At 59.5% G+C, this 25,614-nt stretch overlaps 4 protein-coding genes across 12 annotated transcripts in view; 1 reads left to right on the forward strand and 3 right to left on the reverse strand.

Moving 5' to 3' along the window:
* Nucleotides 1-483: 483 nt before the first annotated feature.
* Nucleotides 484-14,804, reverse strand: LOC103822456 (copine-5). The gene is given in 22 exon segments (XM_009097430.4): nt 484-920; nt 922-1,053; nt 2,392-2,465; nt 2,666-2,723; nt 3,396-3,498; nt 3,565-3,692; nt 4,487-4,668; nt 5,355-5,401; nt 6,189-6,250; nt 6,328-6,381; nt 7,132-7,207; nt 7,485-7,526; nt 8,445-8,549; nt 8,731-8,834; nt 9,057-9,120; nt 9,230-9,289; nt 10,307-10,383; nt 10,471-10,510; nt 10,965-11,068; nt 12,231-12,277; nt 12,879-12,919; nt 14,361-14,804. Coding segments are annotated over 22 exon segments (1,725 nt in total). The 5' UTR covers nt 14,444-14,804; the 3' UTR covers nt 484-878.
* Nucleotides 14,805-16,056: 1,252 nt separating this feature from the next.
* On the reverse strand, nt 16,057-19,021 carry PPIL1 (peptidylprolyl isomerase like 1). Its single transcript, XM_009097359.4, has 4 exons — nt 18,867-19,021; nt 17,546-17,700; nt 17,398-17,466; nt 16,057-16,340 (listed from the first exon to the last, which is right to left on the reverse strand). Exons 1-4 carry the CDS (start codon nt 18,920-18,922, stop codon nt 16,120-16,122), a joined length of 501 nt encoding a protein of 166 aa, XP_009095607.1. The 5' UTR covers nt 18,923-19,021; the 3' UTR covers nt 16,057-16,119.
* An 81-nt stretch (nt 19,022-19,102) lies between these two features.
* PSRC1 (proline and serine rich coiled-coil 1) lies at nt 19,103-22,252 on the forward strand. 7 transcript variants are annotated; one of them, XM_050985448.1, is made up of 6 exons: nt 19,103-19,340; nt 20,365-20,411; nt 20,495-20,552; nt 20,960-21,302; nt 21,497-21,902; nt 21,989-22,252. In XM_050985448.1, the coding sequence occupies exons 1-6, from the start codon at nt 19,312-19,314 to the stop codon at nt 22,102-22,104; spliced, it is 999 nt and encodes a 332-aa protein (XP_050841405.1). In that variant the 5' UTR covers nt 19,103-19,311; the 3' UTR covers nt 22,105-22,252. The 7 variants fall into 7 exon arrangements, with proteins under 7 accessions (XP_050841405.1, XP_050841404.1, XP_050841408.1 ...); XM_050985451.1 differs by having other exon boundaries at nt 19,104-19,299; XM_050985453.1 differs by having other exon boundaries at nt 19,104-19,281.
* Nucleotides 22,253-22,392: 140 nt separating this feature from the next.
* Nucleotides 22,393-25,614, reverse strand: part of CELSR2 (cadherin EGF LAG seven-pass G-type receptor 2) — a 31,048-nt gene continuing 27,826 nt past the window's right edge. For 2 of the 3 annotated variants that reach the window (XM_018922316.3, XM_018922315.3), the window contains exons 32-35: nt 25,453-25,596; nt 24,683-24,889; nt 24,384-24,609; nt 22,393-23,003 (exon numbers count right to left, since the gene is read on the reverse strand). In XM_018922316.3, coding sequence (XP_018777861.3) covers nt 22,982-23,003; nt 24,384-24,609; nt 24,683-24,889; nt 25,453-25,596 — 599 coding nt within the window. In that variant the 3' untranslated portion in view covers nt 22,393-22,981. The remainder of the gene's footprint in view (nt 23,004-24,383; nt 24,610-24,682; nt 24,890-25,452; nt 25,597-25,614) is intronic. The other variant, XM_018922317.3, reaches the window with a different exon arrangement.

Genomic DNA, 25,614 nt, shown 5'->3' on the forward strand with positions numbered 1-25,614 from the left:
AGGAGATATCATACATGGGGCCATCACACTGCTGGCGGCTGTCAGAGCTGAGAGAAGGGTCACACAGCCAGGGAGGTCATTCATTTGAGGGGCTTCACACAGTGTGTGGGAGATCATACAGCTGGGGAGGGATCAGAGCTGGGGTGTCACAGCTTGGAGGGGATCACAGGTCGGGAGGGGGCAGAGCTGGAGCAGGGGAGTCACACAGCTGAGCATGGGAGTTGTCACAGTCCTGGGAGGTGTCCCACAGCTGGGGAGGGTCACACATTGGGGGGGTTACACATACAGACAGGGCAGGGCCCCTTTCAGGGGAGATGCTGGAGCATCCCAGGGAAGGGGGCTGTAAGTAAAGCCACAATAATTTATTGCAATTTAAGGCAACTCAATACAAACCCACATGGACACATGCGACACAGCAAGGGAGAACACCAGAAATACTGGGGACCCCACTGGGATCAGTCGAGGAAATGCAGGGAAACCATGGATTTGGGGAGGCTGGTGAGGTGAGAAGGGGTCATGCTTCTTGCTAGGGGGGCACTCCACATTTGGTGGAGGCTCCTGTGCACCCTAGCTTTCTGGTCAGGCTGCTGAAGACCCCTGCTACATTTTTGGGGGGCAGGACAGTCCTGGATGGGTATAAGGGGCAGTCCCATAGCCAAGAATACTCAGGCAACACCATCCCAATTCCCCTGGGAAACCCAAAAGCTGGTTTATGGGTGTGGTGGTGGGGACCCAGACTGGGGAGGGGACCTCAAGGTTGTGGAAAGGAGGAGAGAGACCTCCAGTCTCAGGTCCCTGACAGAGCATGGCTGCCTCTGATCCCTGGATAGAGGGTCCTGGGGTAGGATGAAGGGACATGGTGTGTTGGGAGTGGGCAGTCAGGCTGGGAGGGTTTCAGGGGACATGGGAGGAATGGGGGGGTGGTTTTATGCCCCGTGCCTTCATATAAGAGAGGAGCTGGTCGGGAATCTCAGCGAGGACTTCTCGTGCCAGCCCTGCCATGCTCAGCCCCGCGCCAGGACCCCCCATCATGTAGTCACGAAATGGAACAAACTGGAGGGGGCACAGGGGGGCAGAGCAGTTGAGGGGGTCCAGGGCCAGGAAGGCCCCAGAACTGTGTGCCCTACACACAGCAGCTCCGGTGTCCCCTCCCCATTTCGGATGTCCCAGTGTCCCTCACATCCAGGTACATACTAAGACCCAGTGCCTCCCATATCATGGTACCCCCCTCCATGTCCTAATGTACTCCCACATCCCAGTGTTCCCCATTTCCCAATACAGCCCTCTTCATGTCCCAGGGCACCCCCACATTCATGTGCATCCCAAGCCCCAATGCCCCTCCATATCCCAGTGCCTCCCATTTCCCACAGCCCCCACATCCCAGTGTCTCTTCCTATTTCCCAGTACACCCCCATGTCCCACTGCCCCCCACATCCAGGTCCATCCTGGTGCCCCAGTGCCCCCTTCATTTGCCAGCACACCCTCCTCATGTCCCAGTGCCCCCCACATCCAGGTACATCCCATATCCCAGTGCCCCCCTCCAGTGTCCCAGTGTTCCTGCCTGCTAATGATCCGGGCCTCCCCCCGCATCCAGGAACATCCTAATTCTCACTGCACCCTTTTTTCACAGCACAGCCCCCCCAAAATGTCTTAGTACATGCCCCTCCATATCCCAGTGCCCCCACATCCCAGTGTCCCCCCCTTTCCCAGTAGAAACCCCCTTCATGCCAAAGTGCCCCCCATATCCTGATATACCCCCATGTCCCACTGCACCCCCATTCCAAGGTACATCCCAAATCTCAGTGTACCCACTTTTCCCAGTGAAGGCCCCCAACATGTACCCAGTGCACCCAATGTCTCAGTATCTCCCTCCACTGAGGTACATTCCAAACCCCAGTGCGCTCCTTTTTCCCAGTGCATCCCTCCCATGTCACAGTGCACTACTCCTGTGTCTCAGCACACCCCCGACATCCCAATTCGAACCCCTCCACTATTTTCCAGTAAACTTCCTTTCATGTGCTATTGTCTCCTTCATGGCTCAGTGCTTCCCATATCCTAATACGCTCCCATGTCCCAGTGCACTCTCATTCCAAGGTATGTCCCAAGTCCCAGGGCACCCTCTTTTCCCACTGAAGTACCCTTATTTTGTGCCAGTGCACCCCCAAATCCCAGTGCATCCCCCCTCCAGGTGCATCCCAAACCCATTGCATCCCCATGTCCCAGTGCCCCGCCATGTCCCAGTCCACCTTATCATCCCTCTACACCAGTCCCACCAAGTGCACCCCAGGAGAGATGGGGCTGATTTGAGCTCCCCAGGGCACTCCCCCACCATCACCCTGCTGGGTGGGCTGGGAGGAGGTCCCCAGATTCCTCATTGCTGAGGTTGGTTACCTGGACAATATCACGCTCAGCCACTTTCCCACGGGAAGAGATGCGGATGTCATCCCCATCCAGCTCCACCATGGCTGGGGGCAATGTAGGGGGGAGGTCAACAGTACCCCAGTGCCCCCCATGTCCCCCTCAACCCCATATCCAGAACCCCCAAGCTGGGGTATGCTGAGCCCATTCATATGCTGACACATTCAACTCATAGTTCCAGAGGCCAAGGAACTGCACCCCCATCCCCTCAGCCTTCCCCTAGTTCCCCCCAGCCCCCAAATCTTACCATCGAACTCGGCCTGGCCAACCCCCACGATGATAATGGACATGGGCAATTTGGCAGCCTGAGGGAGCCAGGGGGTGAAAGGAGTCCCATGAAATTTAATGATGCTGCCACCAAATGAGCCACCCTCTCCTCCCTGCAGCACCCCGGGGTGCCAACACCCCCTCCCCCAAGGATTCCAGTCCCTCACCACCCCCCCATCACCCAAAGGTCTCAGACCTCCCCAATGGCACCAGGAGGTTCCAGGAACTTCCCAGCCCCTTTGCAACACCCAGGGGTTTCAGAAACCCCTGCACATCAAACCCTGGGGGTCCAAGCCCTTTCCCACCTCTCAATGGTCCCAGTCCCTCCTCACTGCCTCAAGCACCCAGTGGTCCACACATCTCCCCCCCCAGCACCCAGGGCTCCCAGCCCCTTCCCCACCCCTCCAGCACACAAGGGTCCCAACCCACCCCTTCCCTCTCAGCTTCAGGGTCGCAGCTCCTCCTCACCCATCCCATCACCCAAAGGGTCCCAACCACCCCCAACCCCTCAGAACCCAGGAGTCCAAGCCTCTTCCTACCCCTTAAGAGTTCTAGCTCCTCCTCAACCCCCCAGCACCCAGGGGTCTCCAACCTTTCCTACCCCCTCAAGGGTCCAAATACCTCTCCACTGCCCCCATCACCCAAATGTCCCAGGTTCCCAGCACCCAGGGGTGTCACCACCCGCCCCAATGCCACTACAGGGGTCTTACATTGACAATGGCCTCCTTGGTCTGGGCCATGTCAGAGATGACACCATCGGTGATGATGAGGAGGACAAAGTACTGGGATCCATCCAGCACCGTGGCTGCCGAGCTAGGGGGACCCTGCGTGACGCCGAGGGCGCAGGGACCCCACCCCGGGGCATGGAGCCCCTCTTACCGGGCAACATGGTTGACGACAGGGGCAAAGTTGGTGGGGCCGTAGAGCTGGACATGGCGCAGGCTGCGCTGATACGCCTCCAGCACCCCCGCAATGCCATGGCACGCCGGGTTTGATGCATCCCCATTCTGCCATAGGGTCACCAGGACCACGGTGACACCACAGCCCCAACCCATGGACAGGGTGACACCACAGACCCCACCCACAGACAAAGATGGCATTGCTGTGGCCCACAAATGCTAACAAGGATGATCCCACTATGTCCATAATGTGGTGACAAGGAAGACATCAACATGTTCCCAACTCATTGTCAAGGATGATACTGCCATGGCCCCAACCCAGTGACAAAATGATGATGCCATTATGTTCCCATCCCAAGACAAGGATAACACCACCACATCCCCAACCCAGTGACAAGAATGATACCACTATGTCCTCTACACAGTGAGAATATGTTACAAGGACAACATACATCATATGCCCAGCACAGTGACAAAGACCACACCACCACATCCTGAACCTGGTGACAAGGATGATGCTACTATGTCTTCAGCCTGGTGACACTGCCATGACCCCAAACCAGTCACAAAATGATGATGCTACTACATTCCCAGCCCAAGGATAAGGATGACACCACCACATCCCCAATCCAGATCCAACCCAAACACACCATATACCCAACTTGGTGATCAAAGATGACCCCAAACTGGTGACAACACCAAGCCTCTTCCTAACCTGGTGATAAGGATGACACTGCCATGGCCCCAGACCAGTGACAAGGATCACACCACCACAGCCCCAACCCAAGGACAATGTCCCTCCATGTCCGAAACAATGTGACAGGATGATCCCACCATGGCCCCAACCGTGTGACAAGGACACCACTCTTCATCCACAGTCCTGTCCTGCCTTGGCCCCTCACCAGTGGGAACTCGTGGGACACGTGCCCATCCGGGGGGACCTTGGCACCAAAGCCAAGGGCTGGGAACATTTTGTCACTGTCGTAGTCCTGGATGATGTCCCCCACGGCCCTCAGTGCCAGGCTGTAGGCATTCAGCTGGAAGGGGCTCAGGTAGTGCAGGGACGTGGGCTGCGAGGGGTTCCCTGCACAGGCATGGGGCTCAGCACCCCCATAGCCCCCCCAGCACTGTCATAATCCCCCCAGCACCCCCATAACACCCCCAGCATTCCCACAAGCATGGCACCACTATGGCCCCAACCCAGTGGCAAGGATGATGTCATCCCCAACACGGTGACAAGGACAAGGATGATCCCACCATGTCTCCAAATGCCACCACATCCCCATCCCAGTGACAAGGGTGACACCACAATATTCCCAACATGGTGACAAAGGTGATGCCACCACGTCCCCAACCTTGTGACAGCTGGAGACAAGGATAACACCACCATGGAACCGACAGTGACAAGGAAGACATTGCCATGACCCCAACCCAGTGACAAGAATGGCACCACTCTGTCCCAAATTCAATGGTGATGATGGCATCAAATCCCCAACCCAGAGACAGCTGGTGACAAGTATGACACCACCTGTAGTGCCAATACAGTGACAAAAATAATACCGCCATGGCCCCAAACCCACAATAAGGACAATACCATCATGACCCCAACCCAGTGGAGTGACAAGGGAGACATGACCATGTCCCCAGCACAACTACAAGGACAACAACACCATGTCCCCAAGCTGGTGACAAGGATGACACCACCATGACACCAAACTGGTTACAACCGTCCCAGATAAATCCCCCAGGGGGGACACAGTCGCCACTCACCATTGGATGCTGTGAAGTCTATGGCCACTGTGAAGTTGAGCTGGGTCCTGGGGTGGGGGAGGTAAAGTGGCCTTAGGGTGACATAGGGACTGACCTGTGGGTTTGGGGTGGGGCACCCCTCTGGCCACAGGCTGGACTGGGTGCACCCATATCACAATTCAGAGCACCCCCAAGTGTCCCTACACTGAGGTGTCAGTGCTGCACCTAAAGGAGTGGCTGGGGGTGCTGGGGAGCCCCAGATGACCAATTTGGGGGTGCTGGGGAGCCCCTGCCCATGAGCAAGCATCTGGGTGGGGTGCTGAGGATCCACAATGGAGAAGATGGGGGTGGTGGGGATCCTCTTTCCCCAAAGGAGCAGCTGTGGGTGTTGGGGACCCCAAAGCTGTTGGAAGTGCTGGAGACCTCAAAAGGGAGCAATTGTGGGTTCTGGGGACTACCAGTGAAGCAGCTGTGGGTGATGGGGACAGCCTGCCCCCAAGGAGGCAGTTGGGTGGGGGTTCTGAGACCCCCAGTGGAGGAGCTAGGTGTGCTGAGGACCCCCCAGTGGAGCAACTGGGGGTGTTGGGGATCCCACAGGGAGGAGTTGAGGATAGCAGGAACACCACCCACCCCTCCCCCCCATCCCCGAGGGAGCAGCAGTGGGTACTGGGGGCCTCCAAGGGAGGAGATGGCAGTCCTGGGAACTGCCCTGCCAGTGAAATAGAGGCTGGGGATGTTGGGGATTCTCTGCCCTTGAGGGAGCAGCTCAGAGTGCTGAGTACCCCCAAGGAAGGAGCTGGGGGTGTTCGGGACCCTCAAAAGTGCAGCTGGCGGTGCTGGGGACCCCCTGCTCACCCGCCCCTGATGTAGTCCAGGAAGGTGTGCTCGGCCTCCACAGCAAAGGACAGCAGTGTCACCTGTGGGGACATGGGACTCAGGGGAGGAAGTTCCCACTCCCCCTGAGTTCTCCCCCTCAGCACATCCCCATCCTCACTGTCCCTGAGTTCTGGTACTTCTTCTTCTTCATCTTCTTCCGGGGGTTCACCACCTGCAGGGATGGGAGGAGAGGGAAGGGTGCTGCTTCTCATAGAGACAGAAGGCCTCAGGGGGCAGTGTAACGGACTGTCACATCCAGGGGGACAGGGGGGCACAGAATACTCTGGGGGGCAGCAGTGGGAGCACTGTGCTGAGATGAAGCTGAGGACCTTGAGAAACATATGGTGGGCTGTGAAACCCAAGGGTGTATGTGGGGACCCTGGGGATTGTAGTGCAGCTGGAGATCCATGGTGGGGGCTGGGGACCCTCAAGGGAGCAGCTGTGGGTGCTGCACCCCAGGGTGAAGCATGGGAACCATAACACCCCAGGGGTGCAGTGTGGGGATCCCAACACCCTAGGCTGTAGCACAGGGGATCATGAGGACTATAGACCTCTATGGCTGCAGCATGAGCACCCTGGGCATCACAACACCTCAGAGTGCAGGAGAGGGACCCTTGGGTATATGGCACACCAGGGTGCAGGACTGGAAGGGATCCTGGAGACCATAACATCCCAGGATTGCATCACGGGGATCCTGGCGTATGTAGCACCTACACAGAGACTTTGGCATGCAGAGGTACAGCAGAGAGACGGACCCCGGGCACCATAACACCCAAGGGGTGCAGTGTTAAGACCCCAACACACAGGGGTGCAGCAGAGGGTCCCTGTTGACCGTAACCCCTGGGGGTGCAGCAGTGGGACCGTGACCCCCATGGGGGGTGATGCAGGACCCCCAATGCCCATGTACCCATCCCCCCCTCACCTCGTACACATTGAAGTGGCTCTGGCCTCGTGCCAGCTCCCGGTAGCTGGTGGTGAACTCCCCGATGAAGTCGTGGCTGCACAGCCGGTGGATCTCCATCAGTCCGGTTAGGGAGGTACCCATTACCCGGGGGGATCCCCATCAGTCAGTGGTGTGGGTATGGGGGACTTCCCATTGCCCAGGAGGTTTCCCATCAGCCAGAGAGTCCCAAATAGCCAGGGGGAATTTCCATCAACCTGGGGTGGGGGGGGGCCTCCATCTCCCCGGGGGTGCAGGGGTGGTGGGGGTGTCCCTGTCACCCAAGAGGTGCAGGTCCAGGATGTGGGGGGTCTCCAGGACCACACACAGCTCACCTGCCATCACGGTCCCAGTCATATACCTCCACCTTGATGGCTCTGCAAGGCAGAGAGGGGGTCACCGACACCCCCAAATCCCAACCTCCCCCTACCCCTCCCCTGCAGACCCGTCACACACAACCCCCCACTCCCTGTGGGATTTGTTTTGACACCTCTGTGGGCTTTTTCCTGCTTCCTTCTCCTCCTCCCCAGGATATTTTTATCCATCGTTGCCACAGCAACGTTCAAGGTGGGGCCAAAGCAGTGTGAAGAGATTTTTGCCAGGACAGTAGCTGGTGACACTGTTTTGGGATTGGCAGGGGTGGGGGCAGGAATAGCTCAGTGACAGCTGTGATGCCCATTGCTCAGATGGGTAAACTGAGGCAAAAGCAGGTAACACCGGGGGAAGGAGGAGAGGGGTTCTTGTGCTACTGGTACCACAGAAACAGGGGAGGCGGTTCTGGGAGTTCAGGTGGCCACAAAGGTGGGGGGAAGGATGTCTCATGGGACCACAGAGAAGGTGGAAGGACTGCAAGGGGTCCCGAGGTACCACAGAGATGAGGAGAAGAGGGTAAAGAGGGTCCTGAGGTACCACAGACACAGAGGAAGGGATTCTGGGGGATCACAGAGAGAGGGGAAGGGGATCCTGGGGTATCATGGACATGGAGTGAGGGGGGCTCTGGGAGTCCAGCGGTACCACAGAGATGGGGACATGGAGTGCAGGGGTTCCTAGAGGACCTGGGACATGGGGGAAAGAAGGAAAAGGGTGTCCTGAGGGCCCATAGAGATGGGAGGAAGGGGGTTCAGGGGGTCTCAGAGAACCACAAAGATGGGAATGCAGGGTGTCCCTGGGTATGACAGAGATGGGAGAAGGGGGTTCAGGGGCCCTAGTGGACCCTAGAGATGGGAGGAAGAGGGAGAAGAAGGTCTTTGGGGCCAAAGAGGGGGTGCAGGGGGTACCAGTCCCCTGGCACTCACCGGTCATGATCCCCATTGCAGAGGGCACGCACAGGAATGGCAAAGGCTGCCCAGATGGGGTTCAGTGTGTTCCGCACCACTTCTGTCTTGTGGCAGATGGTGAAACTGGGGCAAAGACGAGGGGGTAAAAGGGAGTCACTCCCCCAGCCCAACACCCTCCCAGTCTGTCACCCCCAGACTGCAGTGAGGATTTTTGGACACCCCCGCCAATGCCAGCCCAGGGGTGTCCTGTCCTGGGGCTGAGGTGTGGGAGGGTCACTGCAGTTTTGAAGGGGGGGTCACTTACGTCCCGTCTTCGTTGCTGCGGTAGAAGACCATGAAGGGGTCAGATTTTCCGAAGAAATCCTTCTTATCCAGCTTGTTGGCACAGAACTGGAGTGTGGCCACATCCTGGGGGGTGGAATTGCGGGTGATCATCCAGCCTGCACCCCCTTCAGGGGTGGGATCCTTTGGGGCAGCTGCTCTATGAGGGAAGAGGGGATCCAGGACAGGCAGGACACAGCGTGAGGCTAAACAGCCCACACTCTCATCTGCGGGCTAGTGTGTCTCAGCCACCCCCGATATTGTGGGGTTCCCAAGCTATGCCCCCTCCCCTGCCCCGCCACGGCTCACCCGGCAGTTTCCCAACTCTTCAGCGAGGAGTATGATGGTGCCACACTTCTTCCCCGGAATGCCACTGCCGGGATGAGATGTGAGCAGACTGGGGGCACACATACTGTCGGGGCGGGGGGGGGGGGGGTGGGGGTGGTGTCGGTCTCCCTCACACTCGGCATCCCAAAACTCACCCATGGGAGGCAGCTGGGGCAGGTCTTCTGGCCCGGGGGTGCATGGTGGCTGTCCCCATCCTGCAGGGACACATGCTGAAGGGTGATGGAGAGGATCCCCACCCAATAAAAAGACCCCCCTCCCAGAAAAAGGAAGTCTACAAAAAAAGGCCCAGCTCCCCCTCAGATTCCAGCACCCTAAAAAGAAGCTGTTTCTCCCTTCAAAAAAGCCAGTCCCCAAAAGACATTCAGCCTCCCCAAAAAGTCAATTCCCACAAAACAAACTGCCCCTGAAAAAGGATCCCCCAAACCCATATTCCCTCCAAAAGCCACCATCCCAAGAAAAAGCCAAACCCCTCAAACCACACCAAAAAGCCAGACCCCAAAAAATGCCTTTCCTGCCAAAAGCCACCTCCAAAAGAAAAAAAAAAAAAAATTTTCTGTATTCCCATCCCCCCTGCCCCCCCCAATCCAAAATGCCACTGTTGGCTCTGGGGTCTGGGTCCATCCTGGGCACACCAAAAGGGACCTAGGGAGACATGAGGACACTGGAACCATGGGGGTTCATGTCAAGGGCTTCTCCAGGGGAGGACATGGGGACACTGAGTTTCCCACTTTTCTCCAAAACACTGGTTTTGGAGAAACCCAGGATTTTCTCCAAAGAGGATATAGTGACCTCAGGGACACTGGGGCACAGGCAGGACTTGTGTCAGGGGCTTCTCCATGGGAGAGGTCATGGAGACATTGGGATTAGTGGGGGAGGTGGCTCACATTGGGGGCTTCTCTGGGGCGGAGACATAGGGACCATGGGACACTGGGGACAAGGGGGGCTACCATCAGGAGTTTCTCCAATGCAGGGCATGGGGACTCTGAGGACTTTGGGGACACTGGACAACAGTGGAGGCTCAAATGAGGGGTTTCTCAGGGAAGGGGGTGGGAGGTGGGTGGGGGCAGGGACATGGAGACACTGGGGCTGGGGAGGTTCATGTCAGGGGCTTCTCTAGGAGGAACATGGGCATACTGGGGCACAAGAGGGGTTCACATCAGGGGCTTCACTGGGGTGGGACATGGGGACACTGGAGCAAAGGGGGGGCTCACGTCAGGGGCTTCTCCAGCCGGCTGCCGGCTGAGCCCACAATCTCCCCAAGGGTGCAGAATGCCTGGCCCAGGAAATCCTGCAGGATCAGGAATATTGGGTGTCACCAGGGGGATGCCCATCCCAGAGAGGCCAGGGGAGCAGGGCTGACTGATCCTGCACTTACATGCTTGGAGAGGTCAGGGCTCTTGGAATCCACATCATACCTGGGGGCAGAGGGAACACGTGAGCATGGAACAGGAAGGGCAGGCCTTGGATGGGACAGGGATGGAGACTGGGATGGGATGGGATGGTACACAAATAAGGATGGATTAGGTGTGGGGATGGGATGGGAAAAAGAATTGGGATAGGATGGGACAAGGATGGGTAAAGGAACAGGATGGGGTGCGATGGGGACAATAGAATGGACTGGGATGAGATGTGGATAGGGACAGAATGGGACAGGGACGGAATGGGGACAGGATAGGATAGGGATGACAATGGGATGGGATGAGGATGGGGACACGGATGTGAACAAGGGTGGTAATGGTCCGGAATGGGGACAGAACAGGGATGGGGACAAGAACACCCTGGGGGGCTGTGCCAGGGTGGCCAGGGGGTGACCCTGGGGGACAGGGGGTTGACACTGGGGGCGACACTGGGACCACAGGGGCCACTTACAGGTCAAAGCGCAGGTTCTGCCGCTCCTCAAAGCAATAATCGAGGACAAACTTGTGCAGGAAGTCTGGATTCAGGGAATTGTCAATGACCTCAGTCCGGCCAAACTGGGGACAGTGGGGATAATGGGCTGACAGGAAAACATGGGGTGGGGACAGGGACATGGAGACAGAGGGATATGGGGACATGGTGATTTGGACACAGGGACATGAGGACATAGATATGATGAGACATGGGGGCATAAGGATGGGAACATGAGAACATGGGCAGGGGAATACAGGGATATGGGGACATGGAGATGCATAGTCATAGGGGCATAGGGATGAAGACACAGAGACATGAGGATATAGGAACACAGGGATGTGTGAACAGCACCGGAAAACAGGGGCATGGGAATGAGGGCGAGGCATAGGGATGGGTGCAGTGGAACATGAGAATGTGGACATGGGGATATACAGATATGGGGACACAGTGACATGGAGACACAGGGATATGACAACACGTGGACATGGGGCTGGGGACATGGGAACATGAGGATATGGGGACATAGCAACATGGGGACACAGGGACATGAGAACACGGGGACATGAGATTGGGAACATGAGGACACACATGGGCGGAGGAGGTGGAGCAAGGGTGGCAGCAGGCCCGTACCAGGGCACATGTGGGGACATGGGAAAGGGGTGGGCAGGGGTGGGGAGGGCCCAGCTGCCGCTTTGTGCCTCGGGGCCGGCCCCACCCCCTGCTCATTACCCCGCAATTAACACACTGTTAATTACAGGGGGACAGGGCCTGGCTGCCTGCCGACAGCTGATTAGCTGGGCACCTCGACATGCTCCCCAGATCCCCAGGATGCTGGTTGGCTGGTCGCTCTGCCCCCAGGCATTGATTGGATGGCTGCTGCATTCCAGAATGCTCATTGTCCAGGTGCTGCATCCAAACATGCTGATTGCTCACTGGTGACTGGCCAACTGGTTGGCACCCCAACACACTGATTGGCCAGTTGGCCATCACCCCAACATGCTAATAGGCCAGAATCTTACATGCTACTTGGCTGGCTGGCTGCCATTACCCCGACATGCTGATTGGCCATCTGGTTGGCACACAGACATGCTGACTGTTCATTGCCCCAGCATGCTGGTGATTGGTTGGCCAGCTAGCACCCCAACATCTTGACTGGCTGGCTGAGTACACACTAACATGCCAATTGGCCAGCTGAGGACAGCCCAACATGCTGATTGGCTGCCCCCCACCAATCGGGTCACTCACCTCCCGCCATTGGTGGCTGCCAGGGTGCTGCGTGTACAGCACACAGACTGTAGGGGGCAGGGTCAGGAGAGGCAGGCAGAGACCCCCAAAACTCTTACACCACCATTCCCAGAGACTCCCAAAACTCTCCAGACAGCCCCCAAAACACCTCAGAGACACCCCCGAACCCCCCCAAGCTCCCCCAGAGACTCCCAAAATACCTCAGAGGCTCCCCAAATTCCCCAGAGATCTCCAAAACTCAAAAGACCACCCAAAACCCCCAGAGACCCTAACACTCTCCAGAGTTCCCAAGACCCCCAGAACCCTCCAAAATGTCCTTGAGACCCCCAAACCCTCATAGGACCACAATAATCCCAAAGACCTCCCAAAACATGTCGGAGACCCCAAAAATCCCCAGAGACCACAACACTACCCAGAGACACTAATGCTTCCAGAGACCCCCAGAACCCCCAGATACTCCCAAAATACCTCAGAGACACCCCACCCCCCCCCAATCCCCCAGAAACCCCCAAACTCCCAGAGATATAAAAATCCCCTGAGTGCACAACCTTCCAGAGACCCCAAAACCCCTGGAAACCCCAAGCCCCTCAAAGACTCCCCAAAACACCTAAGAGCCAAAACACACCCCATACCCCCTGCCTCACTCACTTGGATCCGACTTGGAGAAGGTGTCCCTGTCCAGGAGCTGCCTGGGGGGCAGGGAAGAGTGAGTGTGAGTGTGAGTGTGTGTGTGAGTGTGTGTGTGAGTGTGAGCACCTGGCTGTGTCTGTGACTGTGTGTACCCGTTGTGCGGTACACACAGTCACAGACACAGCCAGGTGCTGTGATGTGCCCCAGAACACATGTTGAGGTGCACAGCCACATGTCATGCCCTGTTGTGACAGCATGTATGGCAGGATGTGTGCAACCAGGTGTGCCCCAGGATATGGATTGGCGTGCAAAGCATGTCTGACACATGTTGGGGGGCCATGCACTTTGGGGCTCAACCATGTGTCAGGGTGCACAGCAGAGTGTTGGTGAGCATGGTTGGGTGTTGGGGGTGCACTGCCAGATGTGCCCTACAACACATGTTGGGTTGCACAGACACATCTGCACAGGGTGCACAGCATGACACATGTTAAGAGTGCCATAAGTCAGGGGTACAGTACACCATGTGTCAGGACACCAAATAAAGGCCTCAGGTTGCAGAGGGAGGGTACAGGGATTGTAGGGTGGTCAGGGGGTACAAAGGATGCAATGGTGCACTGCAGCCCGGCCCGAGGATGCAGGAGTTTCAGGGTGGGCAAGGGATACAGGGGGTGCAGGGGATACAGGGTCCAACCTGACCCACCTGCATCCCCAGGATCCCCCAAACCGGACCTTCTTGCACTCCCAGTCCCAGAGACCCCCAAATGCCCCCCCATGCCCCCCACTCCCCTCAGTGCCCCACACCCTCAGCACCTTTGGCTTACCCAGTGCCCCTCTGTCCCCATACCCAACACTCCCTGTACTCCCCATGCTCCCCAACACCTCCCAGCACATTCCAACGTCTTCCGGTGAATCCCAGTGCCTCCTAATGCATTTCAGTGCCTCCAGCGCCAGCTGCCTTGCTTCCCAGTGCCTCCCAGTGCCTTCCAGTGCTCTTCATTGCTGACTGCACCCCGTTCCCTAGTGTCTCCCGGTGATTTCCAGAGCATCTCAGTGCATTCCAGTACATCTCAGCAATTCACACCACCAACTGCTCCCACTCTCCGGTGCATACCAGTGCCTCCTAGTGCATCCCAGGGGATCTCAGTACATCACAGTGCACCCTGGCATCCTTCGACGCCAGCTGCTGCGGCACTCCGGTGCCTCCCAATGCGTCTCATTGCGTTCCAGTGCAACCCAGTGCCCTACAACGCCAGCTGCTTCCAACTCTCCAATGCTTGCCAGTGCATCCCACGGGATCTCGATGCCTCCCAGTGTACCTCAGCACCCTCCAACGCCGCTCCCCAGTGCTTCCCAGTGTCTCTCTGTATCCCGGCACCCTCCAACGGCAGCTACCCCTACATCACAGTGCAACCCAGTGCCTCCCAGCACTTTCCAAGGCCAGCACCAGCGCCTCCCCGCGCCCCCGCCGCCCAGTGCCGGCTCCCGCCGCGGCCCGGCTACCTGCAGGACACAGTGAGTTCCACGCGAGAGGCCGGGACAGGACCGGGTCCGGTGCCCGGTTCCGAGGCGCCCAGGCCCGCCATGCCCCGGGCTCCGTCGCTGCCCCGACACCGGCACCAGCACCGCGATCGCGATGGACTCCGCCCCGGTACCGCCTTTGGCACCGCCCGGGGGCTCCCGGCACCGGCCGCGCACCGAGGAAGTGCCCCGGCGTCTTCTTCGCGATCGCCAGCGGGGAGACCGGGACCGGCTCGGGACCGCCCCCGCGATCGTCCTCAGATCCGCGGTACCGCCTCCGGGATCGCCCCCGGGGCCGCCTCCCCTTCCCCGGTACCACCACGGACCGTCGATACTGCCCCCCGGGATCGCCCCGAAATTTTCGGAATCACCCCCAGATTCCTGCGATCTACCCTCGCACCGCTCCCAGGCCTGCTTCCAAATCCCCGGTACCTACCGGGCCCGGGGAACCCCTCCGGCTCCGCCTCGGAAACGCCCCCAGATCTCCGGGATGGCCCCCGCATCAACCCCAGCGCAGCCTCCACAGCCCGGTTCCCCCCTGGAAGCCCGGTAGAGTCCCCGGGATCGCCCCCAGATTCCCGGGGTCGCTCCGGGATCAACGCCAAATCCCTTGTACCTCTCCTGACCACTGACACCTCCCCCGCATCGCCCGCGGGACCGCCTCATCATTCCCGGTACCGCCTCGGACCACCGGTACTGTCCCCAGGATAGCTCTCAGATCCCCGGCATCAGTCCGAGGAAGTCCGGTGCCTTTCCCTGCATCATCCCCAGTGCCGCCTCCCCATCCCCAGTGCCCCCAAGACGCGGGTACCAAGGATCAGCCCCGGGATCACCCCGAGACCACTGCTACTGCCCTGGGATTGCCCCCCAGGTTGCCTCCAGACCCTGGTACACCGCGGACCACTGGTACCACCCCCAGGATCACCCCCAGATGGACTCCCGGTGCTCCCTCCCTGGTAGGCCCAGCACCCCTCTGACACTCCCAGTGCGCCCCCCTGTGCCATAGTGATACTCTCAATACCACCCACTCCCCAGAATGAGGTCACAATCCCCCTAGTTCCCCCTTAATCAGAACCTTCCCAGTATCCCCACAGCCCCTCTGCAGATGCAGAGTTCCCCAGTCCTCTGCTATTCCCCAGTAGCTCCCATCATCTCCCCTGCACCATCCTGGTAACGTCCAGCAGCTCCCAGTACTGTCCCAGGTCCTACACTGGGAGCAAGGGGAGTGACATCGAGAGCCAGAGGGGGTACCCATTGCTCGGGGGGCGGTTACCCAGTGCTGGGGGGAACCCAGTGTGTGCTGGCTTGAGGACTCCACTGCCAGTTTGAGGGTCCCCAGTGCTGTGTGGGGAGCCCACTCTGCGAGGACAGCACAAACCCCCCCTTTCCAACCAAAGCTCAGTGATCCAACGGGTAGAGGGACACTCTGGGGTGTCCCAGGAAACTTTGACGACACAAAGACACAACACAGTAGGGGTAAATTTGGGTCTCTGGCATCCACACTGCACACCCAGGAACTGGGGCCACTGGGAGCTCCATGACCCCAAGAAGAAACACTCACCCCCCCCAAGGGCACCCACAAAACCTTTTTGGGGGCACTCACAACCTCCCAGATCCCACTATGCCAAAGACACTTCCCCCACCTCCCCCTAGAACCACCACTCTGTGGGGGAGCCCACCACCTCCAAACTCCTTTATTACAAACGAGCAGTACAATTTGGGGGGAGGGCATCCCACACCCCTATCCTGAGGGATATGCCTTGATGACCTTTACATCGTCGAGTGGTCGGTCCTGGGAGTTGGTCTCCACCATGGCTAGGCGCCCCAGCACCCCCATTCCTTGGCATACCCTCCCAAAAATGCTGTGCTTCCCATCCAGCCACTGTGCTGGGCCCAGTGTCAGGAAAAATTGGCTTCCATTGGTGTCCGGCCCTGCATTGGCCATTGCCAGGATCCCAGCGCCTGTGAGACATGGGGGCGTGACACATTATGGATGGTGATACAGGGGACATGCCACCCCACAGCCAAGGTTCCAGAATGATGGGGGACATGTCATCCCATGGGAGGATGTCATCTCATGGCCAAGATCCCAGTATCATGGGAAACATGTCACTCCAAGACTGGGATCCTGGACGGTGTCATCCTATGGCTGCAATCCTTGGGACATGTCAGTCCATGGACAGGCTCCAGGAGAACCTGTCACCTGACAGAGGGGTCTTAATGGACACCAGTAACAACTTACTCCCATTGGTGTCCAGCCCCATACTGGCCATCACCAGGATTCCAGTGCCTGTGGAACACAGGCCAAGGATCCTGGCACCCTGAGGGATATGCCATGCTATGACCAGGGTCTTGGAGGACATGCCACTCCAGGGATGGGGTCCCAGGGAATATGGAGGACATGCCACCCCATAGATGGGGTCTCAGGGACATGTCATCCCCTGGCTGAGGTTCTGGTGTCATGGGGAAAATGTCATCCAATGAAGAGGTCTTAGGGGAACATGAGGAAGAATTGGCTCCTGTTAGTGTCCAACCCCATGTTGGCCATCGGCAGGATCCTGGTCTCTGTGGGACACAGGGACATGTCACATCAGGAATGGTGAAATACAGGACAGGGCATCCCATGGCAAAGCTCCTCGGGGTCATGTCACTCCATGGATGCAGTTTTGGGGACACAGAGAACTTGTCACCCTATAGATGGGATCCTGGGGGACAGGGGAGTCATGCCACCTCATGGCCAGGGTCCTGGAGGACCTACTCCATGACCAGCCTCCTTGAGACATGTCACCCCATGACTGAAGTCCAGGGAATCATGTCACTCCATGGATGAGGACACAGGGGACATCCCATCCCATCCCATCCCATCCCATCCCATCCCATCCCATCCCATCCCATCCCATCCCATCCCATCCCATCCCATCCCACAGATGTGTTCTCAGGGGTCCTGCCCCTATATAGGTGGGGTCCTGGCGTCCCAGGGATGCCCCTCCAGTGTTCTCCCAGTGCTGGCCCCACTCACCAGTGAACTTCAGGTCAGGGTGCAGCTCATCCTCAAACTGTTTCCCGTAGATGGAGGCACCACCACGGCCTGCAGGGGGATTTGGGGGTCAGCAGGAACCCCTGGCACCAGGGAGGGTCCCAGGAAGATTTCAGAGGCCTGTGCTCACCAGTACCCGTGGGGTCCCCTCCCTGCACCATGAAGTCCTTGATGATGCGGTGGAACTTGGTGCCATTGTAGTACCCACGGCGGCTCAGCTCAGCAAAGTTCTTGCAGGTGCGGGGGGCGTGTTGCCAGTACAGTTCCAGCACAAGTGGGCCCATCCTAGGATGGGAACACAGGTAATGGGAATGGGAAAGGCATCAGAAATGAGGAACAGTAAAGGGAATGGGAAAAGGAAATGGGGTCATCCCAAAGTGATACCCATATCCCCAGCTTCAGACCAAAGCCAGGGGTTGTGTTGCCAGTGCAGCTCCAGCACCAGCAGGCTCATTCTGTGAATGGGAACGGCAGGAATGGGAACGGGAACTGGGAATCACACTGTGATTCCCACACCCAGTTTCAGACCAAAGCTAGGGGCTTTTTCTACCGTAAGTACAGCTAAAGCACTGGAGAGCCCATCCTGAGAAAAGGAAAACCAGGAACAGGAACGACACTGGGAATGGGGAACAGCAACAGGAATAGGAACAGGAGATGGGGGCGGTCACCCTGCTGTGAACTCCTCCACCTACAGGGTCAATTCTTGCAGCTGCAGGGCAGGGTCATCCCACTGAGACCCCCAACCCCAGTTTGAGACCAAAGTCAGCGGGCTGTGCTGTAAGTACAGCTCCAGCACCAAGCAGGCCCATCCAGGGAATTGGAAATAGGAATACTGGAAATGGGAATGAGAACAAGAACAGGATGGGTAACAGGAAAAGCCTCAACGTAATCCCCCACTCCGCCCCCCCCTCCTCCCCCAGGGTCAGTCAGGGACCACAGGGGTGAGAGGGGATGGGGGGCAATGGGACACCAGGAGGACATGGATGGCCATTGGTACCAGGGGAAAACAACCAGGACTGGCTGATTCTGTGCGGTATCAGGAGACACTGGGGCTAGACGGGATACCACGGGATCGGTGGGATCTGCCTGGTACCGAGGGGCCTGGGGGTTACGAACAACAGGGGGGACACCGAGGGAACCAGGGGCCCTCTAGTACCGGGGCGGAAACCAGGACTGGTTCATATTGGGAGATAACGGAGCTGTCCCGTTCTGCAGACACGGGGAAATTCTTAGCACCTGTGGAGTTCAGGGTCTGCCTGATACCGGGGGTTCATGGACACCGGGGACTGCCCCGTACCGGGAGGATCAGGGACTCAAGAACACCGGGGCTGCACAAAAGCCGGTGGACACCGATTTACCGCCAGTGCCGCGGAAGGGGGAGGGACAAGCGGTGGGCAGGGCCTCCCGCGCCGGTACCGGTGCCGGTACCGGGGTGGTGCCCCGCCCCTTACGTGGTCTCCATGGAAACGGTGGGCGGCTGCCAGGAGTCGGGCGGGACGGCGGCCATGCTGCGGAAGCACCGATGGCGGAAAGACCCTCAGCCGCCGCGCTTCCGGGCCACACCCCCAGCTCTTGAGGGCGGGGCGTGGGGGGTGGGGAGGGGAAGAGCCAGTCAGCGAGGCGAAAGGAGAGGAGACTGACCAATCAGAATGGATATTAAAAGGGCGCAGACCAATCGGAACCCGGGGCGGGTGCGCCGCGATTGAGCCGCAAGGGGAGGGGGAATTCGAACTAGACCTTTCGTTAGGCCACGCCTCCTCGGCGCGCGCGACGAGCGGGAGCCGGGGGCGGTGAGGTGGTGGGGGAGAGGGGAGACGAGGGCAGACCGAGACTCCCGGGGAGAGGGGAAACCGGCGGGGAGATCGGGTGGGCGCGGAGCGCCGGGTAAACCACCCCATGCGGAGATGGGGAGACGTGGGGTCGGGGTGAGGAGCTGGGACCCCCTGGTAGGGGCTGAGGACCCCGAGGGCTGGGGCTGTGAGGCCTGGAACCCCGGCGGGGGCTGGAACCTTCTCAGTGTGGGGCTGAGGTCACCAAGGGATTGGGGTGCGCTGCTGGGACTCGTCGGTGGGGCTGGAACCCTCTTAGTCTGGAGTTGGGACCCCCCAATGTGGGATTGGGGTCTCCTGGGCTGGGGGTGCGTGGCTGGGGGATTCCCCAGGTGTGGGAGAAGGATCGCTCCATTATGAGGCTGAAACCCCACAGTGTGCGGCTGGGAGGCCCAGGAGTGAGAATGGGACCCCCAGGGTCGGTCTGAGACCCGATCCCCCTCCCCCCCCCACCCCCGCCCCGTCTGGAAGCTGGGAGGCCTAGGAATGTGGATGGGACTCCCTCGGGATCGGGATGCAGGGCTGTGACCCCTCAGAGTGGGGCTGGGTTCCCTAAGTGATTGGGGTGAAGGGCTGGGACCTCTAGGTACGGAATGGGGTCCCCTTGCATGGCAATGAGATCCCCTGAGGATCAAGATGTGGGGCTGGGGATCCCTCAAGATCGGAGTGTGGGTGTGGGGCTGGGACGCTCTGGGTCTGGAAAGGGGGCTCCCCTGGGTGTGGGGCTGCGACCTCTCAGTGGGGTTGGGCCCCTGCAGTGTTGGGCTGGTGTCTCCTGAGAGGGCCTGGGAACCACCATTGTGGCACTGGGGACTCACACGGATCAGGGTGCGGGGCTGGGACTTCCCATCGTGGCACTGAGAAGACTCGGGTTGGGGGTGCTGGGCTGTGGGTTCCCCGGGTGGGGGTCGCCGGTGTCACCCCCCTCTACTGGCGCCGGCAGAGCCATCCCTGTCCCCATCCCGGTGGCACGGAGCCCAGCGGCGCCTGGCACTGGCCGTGTCACTCGCACGCTGGCTGGTGCCACCGGGCCCCCGCGGGGGGTTGGGGACACGAGGTGGGGGCGGGTAGGGGCACGGGTGGGGAACCCCGATGGGGTCGGTAGTGACCCCCCCTCTAGCTCCTGCAGGTGGCCCCGGTGCCCCGAGGCGATGGCCGAGGACCGAGGTACGGCAGCACCAGTGCTGCATGTCTCCCGTGTTTCCCCCCATGGGGTGGGGGGTCGGGGCTCACCCCCAGTGTCCCCCTAGATGTTCGATTTGTCACCGAGGAGAGCTTCGACTTTGGTGTGCTGTCGCCATCTGACAGGTACAGGGAGGGGACAGGGCTCCTTATAGTTGGGAACATGGGGAATAGGATGGGACATGAAGGACAGGGCACCTCATTGTCAATGTCCTAGGGGACGTGTCACCCCATGGATGTCGTTGTAGGGGATGTGGCAACTCATAGCTGGGATTCTGGGGGCCATGAGGGACATCGCACCCCAAAGATGGTGTCCTAGGGGACATGTCGGTCACCCCATGAACACGTTTCTGGAGGTCCTGTGGATGTGTCCCCCTCATAGATGTGGTTCTGGGGGTCCTCAGGGATGTGTCACACAATGAATGGGGTCCTGGGTGGCATGGGGAGGGGGGGAGAGGGGGTTCCTCCCACTTCTTGGCAGTGGCATTTGGGGGCTGACACCACCATTCCCCCTCCCCTCTCCCCATCCACAGCCAAGAGGAAGAGGATGAGGATAGCCCAAGCAGGAGGTGCCGGCACGAGGGTAGCAACGGGCGCTGGAGTCCCCTGAGTGGGGCCCATCTGGAAGAGATGGTGCGGGAGGCCACGCGCCTGGCAGCACAATTGGAGGGGTGTCACCTGCCTGCTCCCGGAAACCCCCCTGGACCTGCCACCACACCTCTGAGTACACCCCGCAGCCCCCGCCGCCAGACCTTCGTGGTGAAGGACAGCCCAGTGCGGGCACTCTTGCCCACCGTGGAGTCTCAGGGACCTGCCCCCATCCCCCACTCCCCTGCCAAGCCCCGGGGGGCCTCTGCTGCCACTAGTGTCCCCAAGGTAGGTGAGACCCGAGGGTAGGGGCCCCAGTGTAGCCGTGTCTCACCCGGGCTGAACACTCAGATCCCCCCCAAACCCATCCTAGATGGGGTAGTGAGTGCCCCCCGTCTCCAAGGGGCATCGTGAATCCCCCAGCCCTATGGGTGGGGGGCACTCACTGAGTGATGTCCCCGTGTTCCCCGCTCTATTTTCAGGCACCCCCCAGCCGTAATTCCACAGCAGCGGCAAAGGGACCCTTGGGTGGCAGGGGGCTTCCCCCCAGCCGCGTGGGCCCCCCCCGGCCATGCCCTCCCCAGGGGCAGAGGGCTGGTGCCCGGGGCAAGTCAGAGCCCCCCCAGGGGGGGACAGCAGGTAGTTATGGCAAGGGAGTGGGGACACCATGGCCATGGGGGCTCCTGGGCCATACCCCAACTCCCCCTCTCTCCCCAGGCAAGGCTAAGGTGAGGGGGGGCACAGTCTCCTCCCCCCCACCCACCCACCAGCCCCACACCAGGACCGCCACCACCTCTGCCCCCTCTGGCTTTTCCCCGGCACCTACTGCCCTTCCCAAGGTGTCCCCTCAGACTCTAGCAGCGGGTGGGAGGACCCCCACCCCCAGAGGTAAGGATGTAATGGGGGTTGGGGGGCACAGGGGATGCCCCATCCTCCGTGCCTCATTTTCCTTGTGGCTTCTTTCCCCTTTGCAGGTGCTGTGGCAGCACGGGCAGCCCCCCCAACTGGTGCCTCTGGGTGCAAATCAGGACCCCCCCCCACCCGCCTGCGGCCCTCCCGCAAGACTGCGGTGAGCAGCACCCCGAGGTGATACCCCCAAACCACCCCACACCCACCCAAAGGCACTGGGGGCACCCAGACCCCCCCTAGGTACCAGCTAAGGTACCTAGGCTTGTGGGGGGACAGAGCCAAGGCCACCCGAGGGATGAGTTGAGGCATCCACTGGGTTTTGGAAGGAGGCAGGCAGCACGAGTGGCCCCCAGGGAGCAGCCAAGGCACCCATTGGGTTGACAGGTTGTAGGGCAGAGTTGGAACCCCCAGGGACCAGCTGAGGTTGGGGTGGCAGAGCCAGGGGTCTCCCCAGGGATGAGCCGAGGCACTCATTGAGTTTTGCTTTAATTACAAAAGGTCTCATCAGCATTAGGAAACCCCCCACATCCTCCAGCACCCAGGGACCCCTCATCCCCCAACACCCTTCCCTGGATTCCCCCACCTGAGCCTCACCCCTAGGCAGGGGGGTCCCAGACTTCCCTGTAACTCCTAGCTGATCCCCCTCCACATGCTCCCCACCTGGGTGAGTTGGCACCATGGGACAGGTGCACCTTGATGGGGGTTGGCACCTTGGGGGGAAAGGGGGTTTGGCACAATGCGGAAAGTTGGTTATAAATTCCTTTTTTTTTTTTTTTTGTATTTTCATGTATTTTTTAAATAAAACACTCTGCTGGGCAAAGGGGCTGGGGGTGATCATGGCGGGACAACAGGGGCACCCTGTGCTACCTCCCCAAGGTGCCAATCCCTGCAAGGATACAGAGTGCACTGAGGGGGGGTGGGCTCCTTCCTCATGTCCTCCCAGTGCTTGTGCACCCCCAGTCCTGGTGTGTTCTGCCCCCCGCCCCCACCATCCTGGTGCCCTCCCTGTCCTGGTGTCCCTGGCACAGTGGGTGGGCTGCCTGCTGGGTGGGTCCCCATTAGATCGAGGTCTCGTCGCTCCTGGTGGGGGGACAGACAGATGGGGGGGATGGATACAAAGTGCAGGATGGGGGGAGAATAAAAAACAAGACAGACAGATGCATGATGGAGGAGGTGGGTGCCAGGGTGCCCTCTGTGCCCCCCAGCACCCAGCGCCAACCCCTGGGGAAAGATGGTGGGGTGGGGTTTGGGGGGGGAGCCCCCAGCCCCCTTGGGTTAATGGAGAAAATTAAAAAACAGAAATCTGGGGGGTAGAGGGGGAGAAAAGAGTAGGGTTAGTGCTGCTGTGCCACCTCTGCCCTAGGCATCCATGGGTGGTCAGGTGTACTCAGTGGACACCCCAGCACCCAGTGAATGCTCCAGTGGGCACCCCAACACCTAGTGAGCACCCAGTGGTCAATGGGCACCTTTGGACAGTCAATGGGCACCCAACATGCACTCCAGCACTCAATAGACACTGTTAGACCCAAGGGGCACCCAGTGGTCAGTGGACACTCATGAACAGTTAACACACACCAACAGGTGCTGTTAGACTCAACGGGCACCCAGTGTGCACACAGAGGTCATTAGGCACCCAATGGGCAGTCAGTGGACACCAAATGGATCCAATACATAATGGTCAATGGATGCACAATGGGTATCCAATGGGCACCCATGGACAGTCAAGTGGCATCCAATGGGTGCAGTTAGACCTGATACTCAGTGAGTATTCAATGGGCATCCAATGGGTATTCAGTGGGTACCCCAGCCCTCAATGGGCACCCAGTAGGAATCTTGTGGGCAACCAACAGCCACCTTTGCACCCCATGGGCACCCAAGAGGACCTGGCACTCAATGGTCACCTGTTGGTTACCCTGGCACTCTATGGACATCCAACAAACACCCTTACATGTGGTGAGCACCAAATGAGCACTCTGGCACCCAATATTCATTGGATCCAAAGGGACTGTTGGGACCTGATGAGCACTCAAGAAGGAACCCTGGCACCTGATGGGCATCCAAAGGGCATCTGTTGGGCACCCTGAGACCAAGTGGACACCCAAAGGGAACCCTGGAACCTGACGGATACCCGACAGGTAATGTTGTGCTCCATGGGTGTCCAGTCAGTACTGTGGCACCTGATGAGCAGCCAACAAGCAGTGTTGGACTCAATGTGTGCCCAGCGGGCACCTGAGAGAAACCCTGGCACCATATGAGAGTGCAACAGGAACCTTGGCACCCGGGTACTCAGCTATCCTTGCATCTGATAGGCACCCAAAGGGTACCCAACAAGTGGTGGTTGTCCACCCAACAGGAACCCTGGTATCCCAAGGGCACCCTCAAACCCAACAGGTGCCCAGAGGGAACCCTGGCACCCAAAGAACTCCCAGTGAGCACCCCTCAGATGTGGTGGGCACTCACTCAGAGCCAGAGGAGTCCTCGTCAGCGGTGCCTGTGCGGATGCTCATGGCAATGGGGGTGAGGCCGCTGAGCTGCTCCTGGAGGCTCTGCCGAGGCCGGGGGATGGGGGGGGCCCCTGTGTCACTGCCCGAGGAGGCAGCCGTGCAAGTGGGAGGTGGTGGGGGCAGCTCAGGGTGCTGGGCACTGCCCCGCTCACTAATGGGGGGCAGGCACTTCTTCAGTATCCCTGCAGGAGTAGCATCACCCATGGGTAGGGAGGCCAGATTTGGAGTGCCCACCCTTGCCATGGCAGCCTGTACCTTTGTGGGGGTGGGGCAGGGGCAGCAGCAGCGGGTCCCTGGGGAGCGCCTGGCCGTTGGGCCAGGGGGGGTCACCCCAGGGGTGTCCCTGCCCCCCTGCTGGCTGCACTCGCAGCCCCTCACTACCTCCTGGTCCCTCACTCTCGCTCGCTGTTGTCACAAACTCCCCTGGCCAGTATGGGCACCCCAGGGGCACCAGGGGGTCACCTGTGGGGAAGGAAGGAAGCTGGGACAGGCAGGACCAGGGACCCCCTCCCATCCTCACTGGGTGCCCCCATCAGCACATAGTCAGTGTGAGAAATGCACCCAAACCCATTGTGTCAGTCCCATCCACACCCCAGACTGGACAGGGGGCTATCTTTCCCCCCGGGTGCCCCAGTCAGCACCTCTGACTGCATGAGGAACCCCCAAACCTTTTAGGTGTTTCCCATCACCACACCAGAGCAGACAAGGGATCCTCTCCCTCATACCCACTATACCCACTATGTCTTTATCAGAACTCCAGGCTGGACCAGGGATCCTTTGTCCACTCTGTGTGTCCTGCATCAGGACCCAGCCAAGATGAGGGACCCCCTCCCACCCCCACAAAACTATTCAATGGCCCTATTACCACTCCAGACTGGACAAGGGACCCCTACCCGCACCAGGTGTCTCCCATCACTGTTCTGGATAAGGCGAGGGACCTCCCCCAACCCACTGGGTATCCCCCATCAGCACCCAGCCAGGCTGAAGGTCCCCCATCTCCATGGGGTGCCCCCTGGGGGTGTTACCAGGGCCGGGGGGACCCAGGGGAGCCCTGGGCAGGGGGTCCCAGCCACAGGGGGCCTCGTCCTCGCTGTCGGAGGAATGTGTGGAGCCATAGGATCCACTCGGGTCGTCCAGGGACAGGTCACTGTCCGACTCTGTGTCGTACTCTGGGGGGGGTCATGGGT

Source organism: Serinus canaria, chromosome 26, assembly GCF_022539315.1.
Source record: "Serinus canaria isolate serCan28SL12 chromosome 26, serCan2020, whole genome shotgun sequence".
Lineage (NCBI taxonomy): Eukaryota > Metazoa > Chordata > Aves > Passeriformes > Fringillidae > Serinus > Serinus canaria.

Bases quoted from the DNA above. Each gene is read 5' to 3' on its own strand.
- PSRC1 (XM_050985447.1), top strand. From the start codon at position 19,320: ATGGGGAGACGTGGGGTCGGG. The intron at 20,553-20,959 runs GTACAGGGAGGG...CCCCATCCACAG, and splicing joins GTGCTGTCGCCATCTGACAG to CCAAGAGGAAGAGGATGAGG. The intron at 21,303-21,496 runs GTAGGTGAGACC...CTCTATTTTCAG, and splicing joins CTGCCACTAGTGTCCCCAAG to GCACCCCCCAGCCGTAATTC.
- PPIL1 (XM_009097359.4), bottom strand. From the start codon at position 18,922: ATGGCCGCCGTCCCGCCCGACTCCTGGCAGCCGCCCACCGTTTCCATG. The intron at 17,701-18,866 runs GTAAGGGGCGGG...TTCCCATCCTAG, and splicing joins ACCGTTTCCATGGAGACCAC to GATGGGCCCACTTGTGCTGG. The intron at 17,467-17,545 runs GTGAGCACAGGC...ATCCCCCTGCAG, and splicing joins AGGGGACCCCACGGGTACTG to GCCGTGGTGGTGCCTCCATC.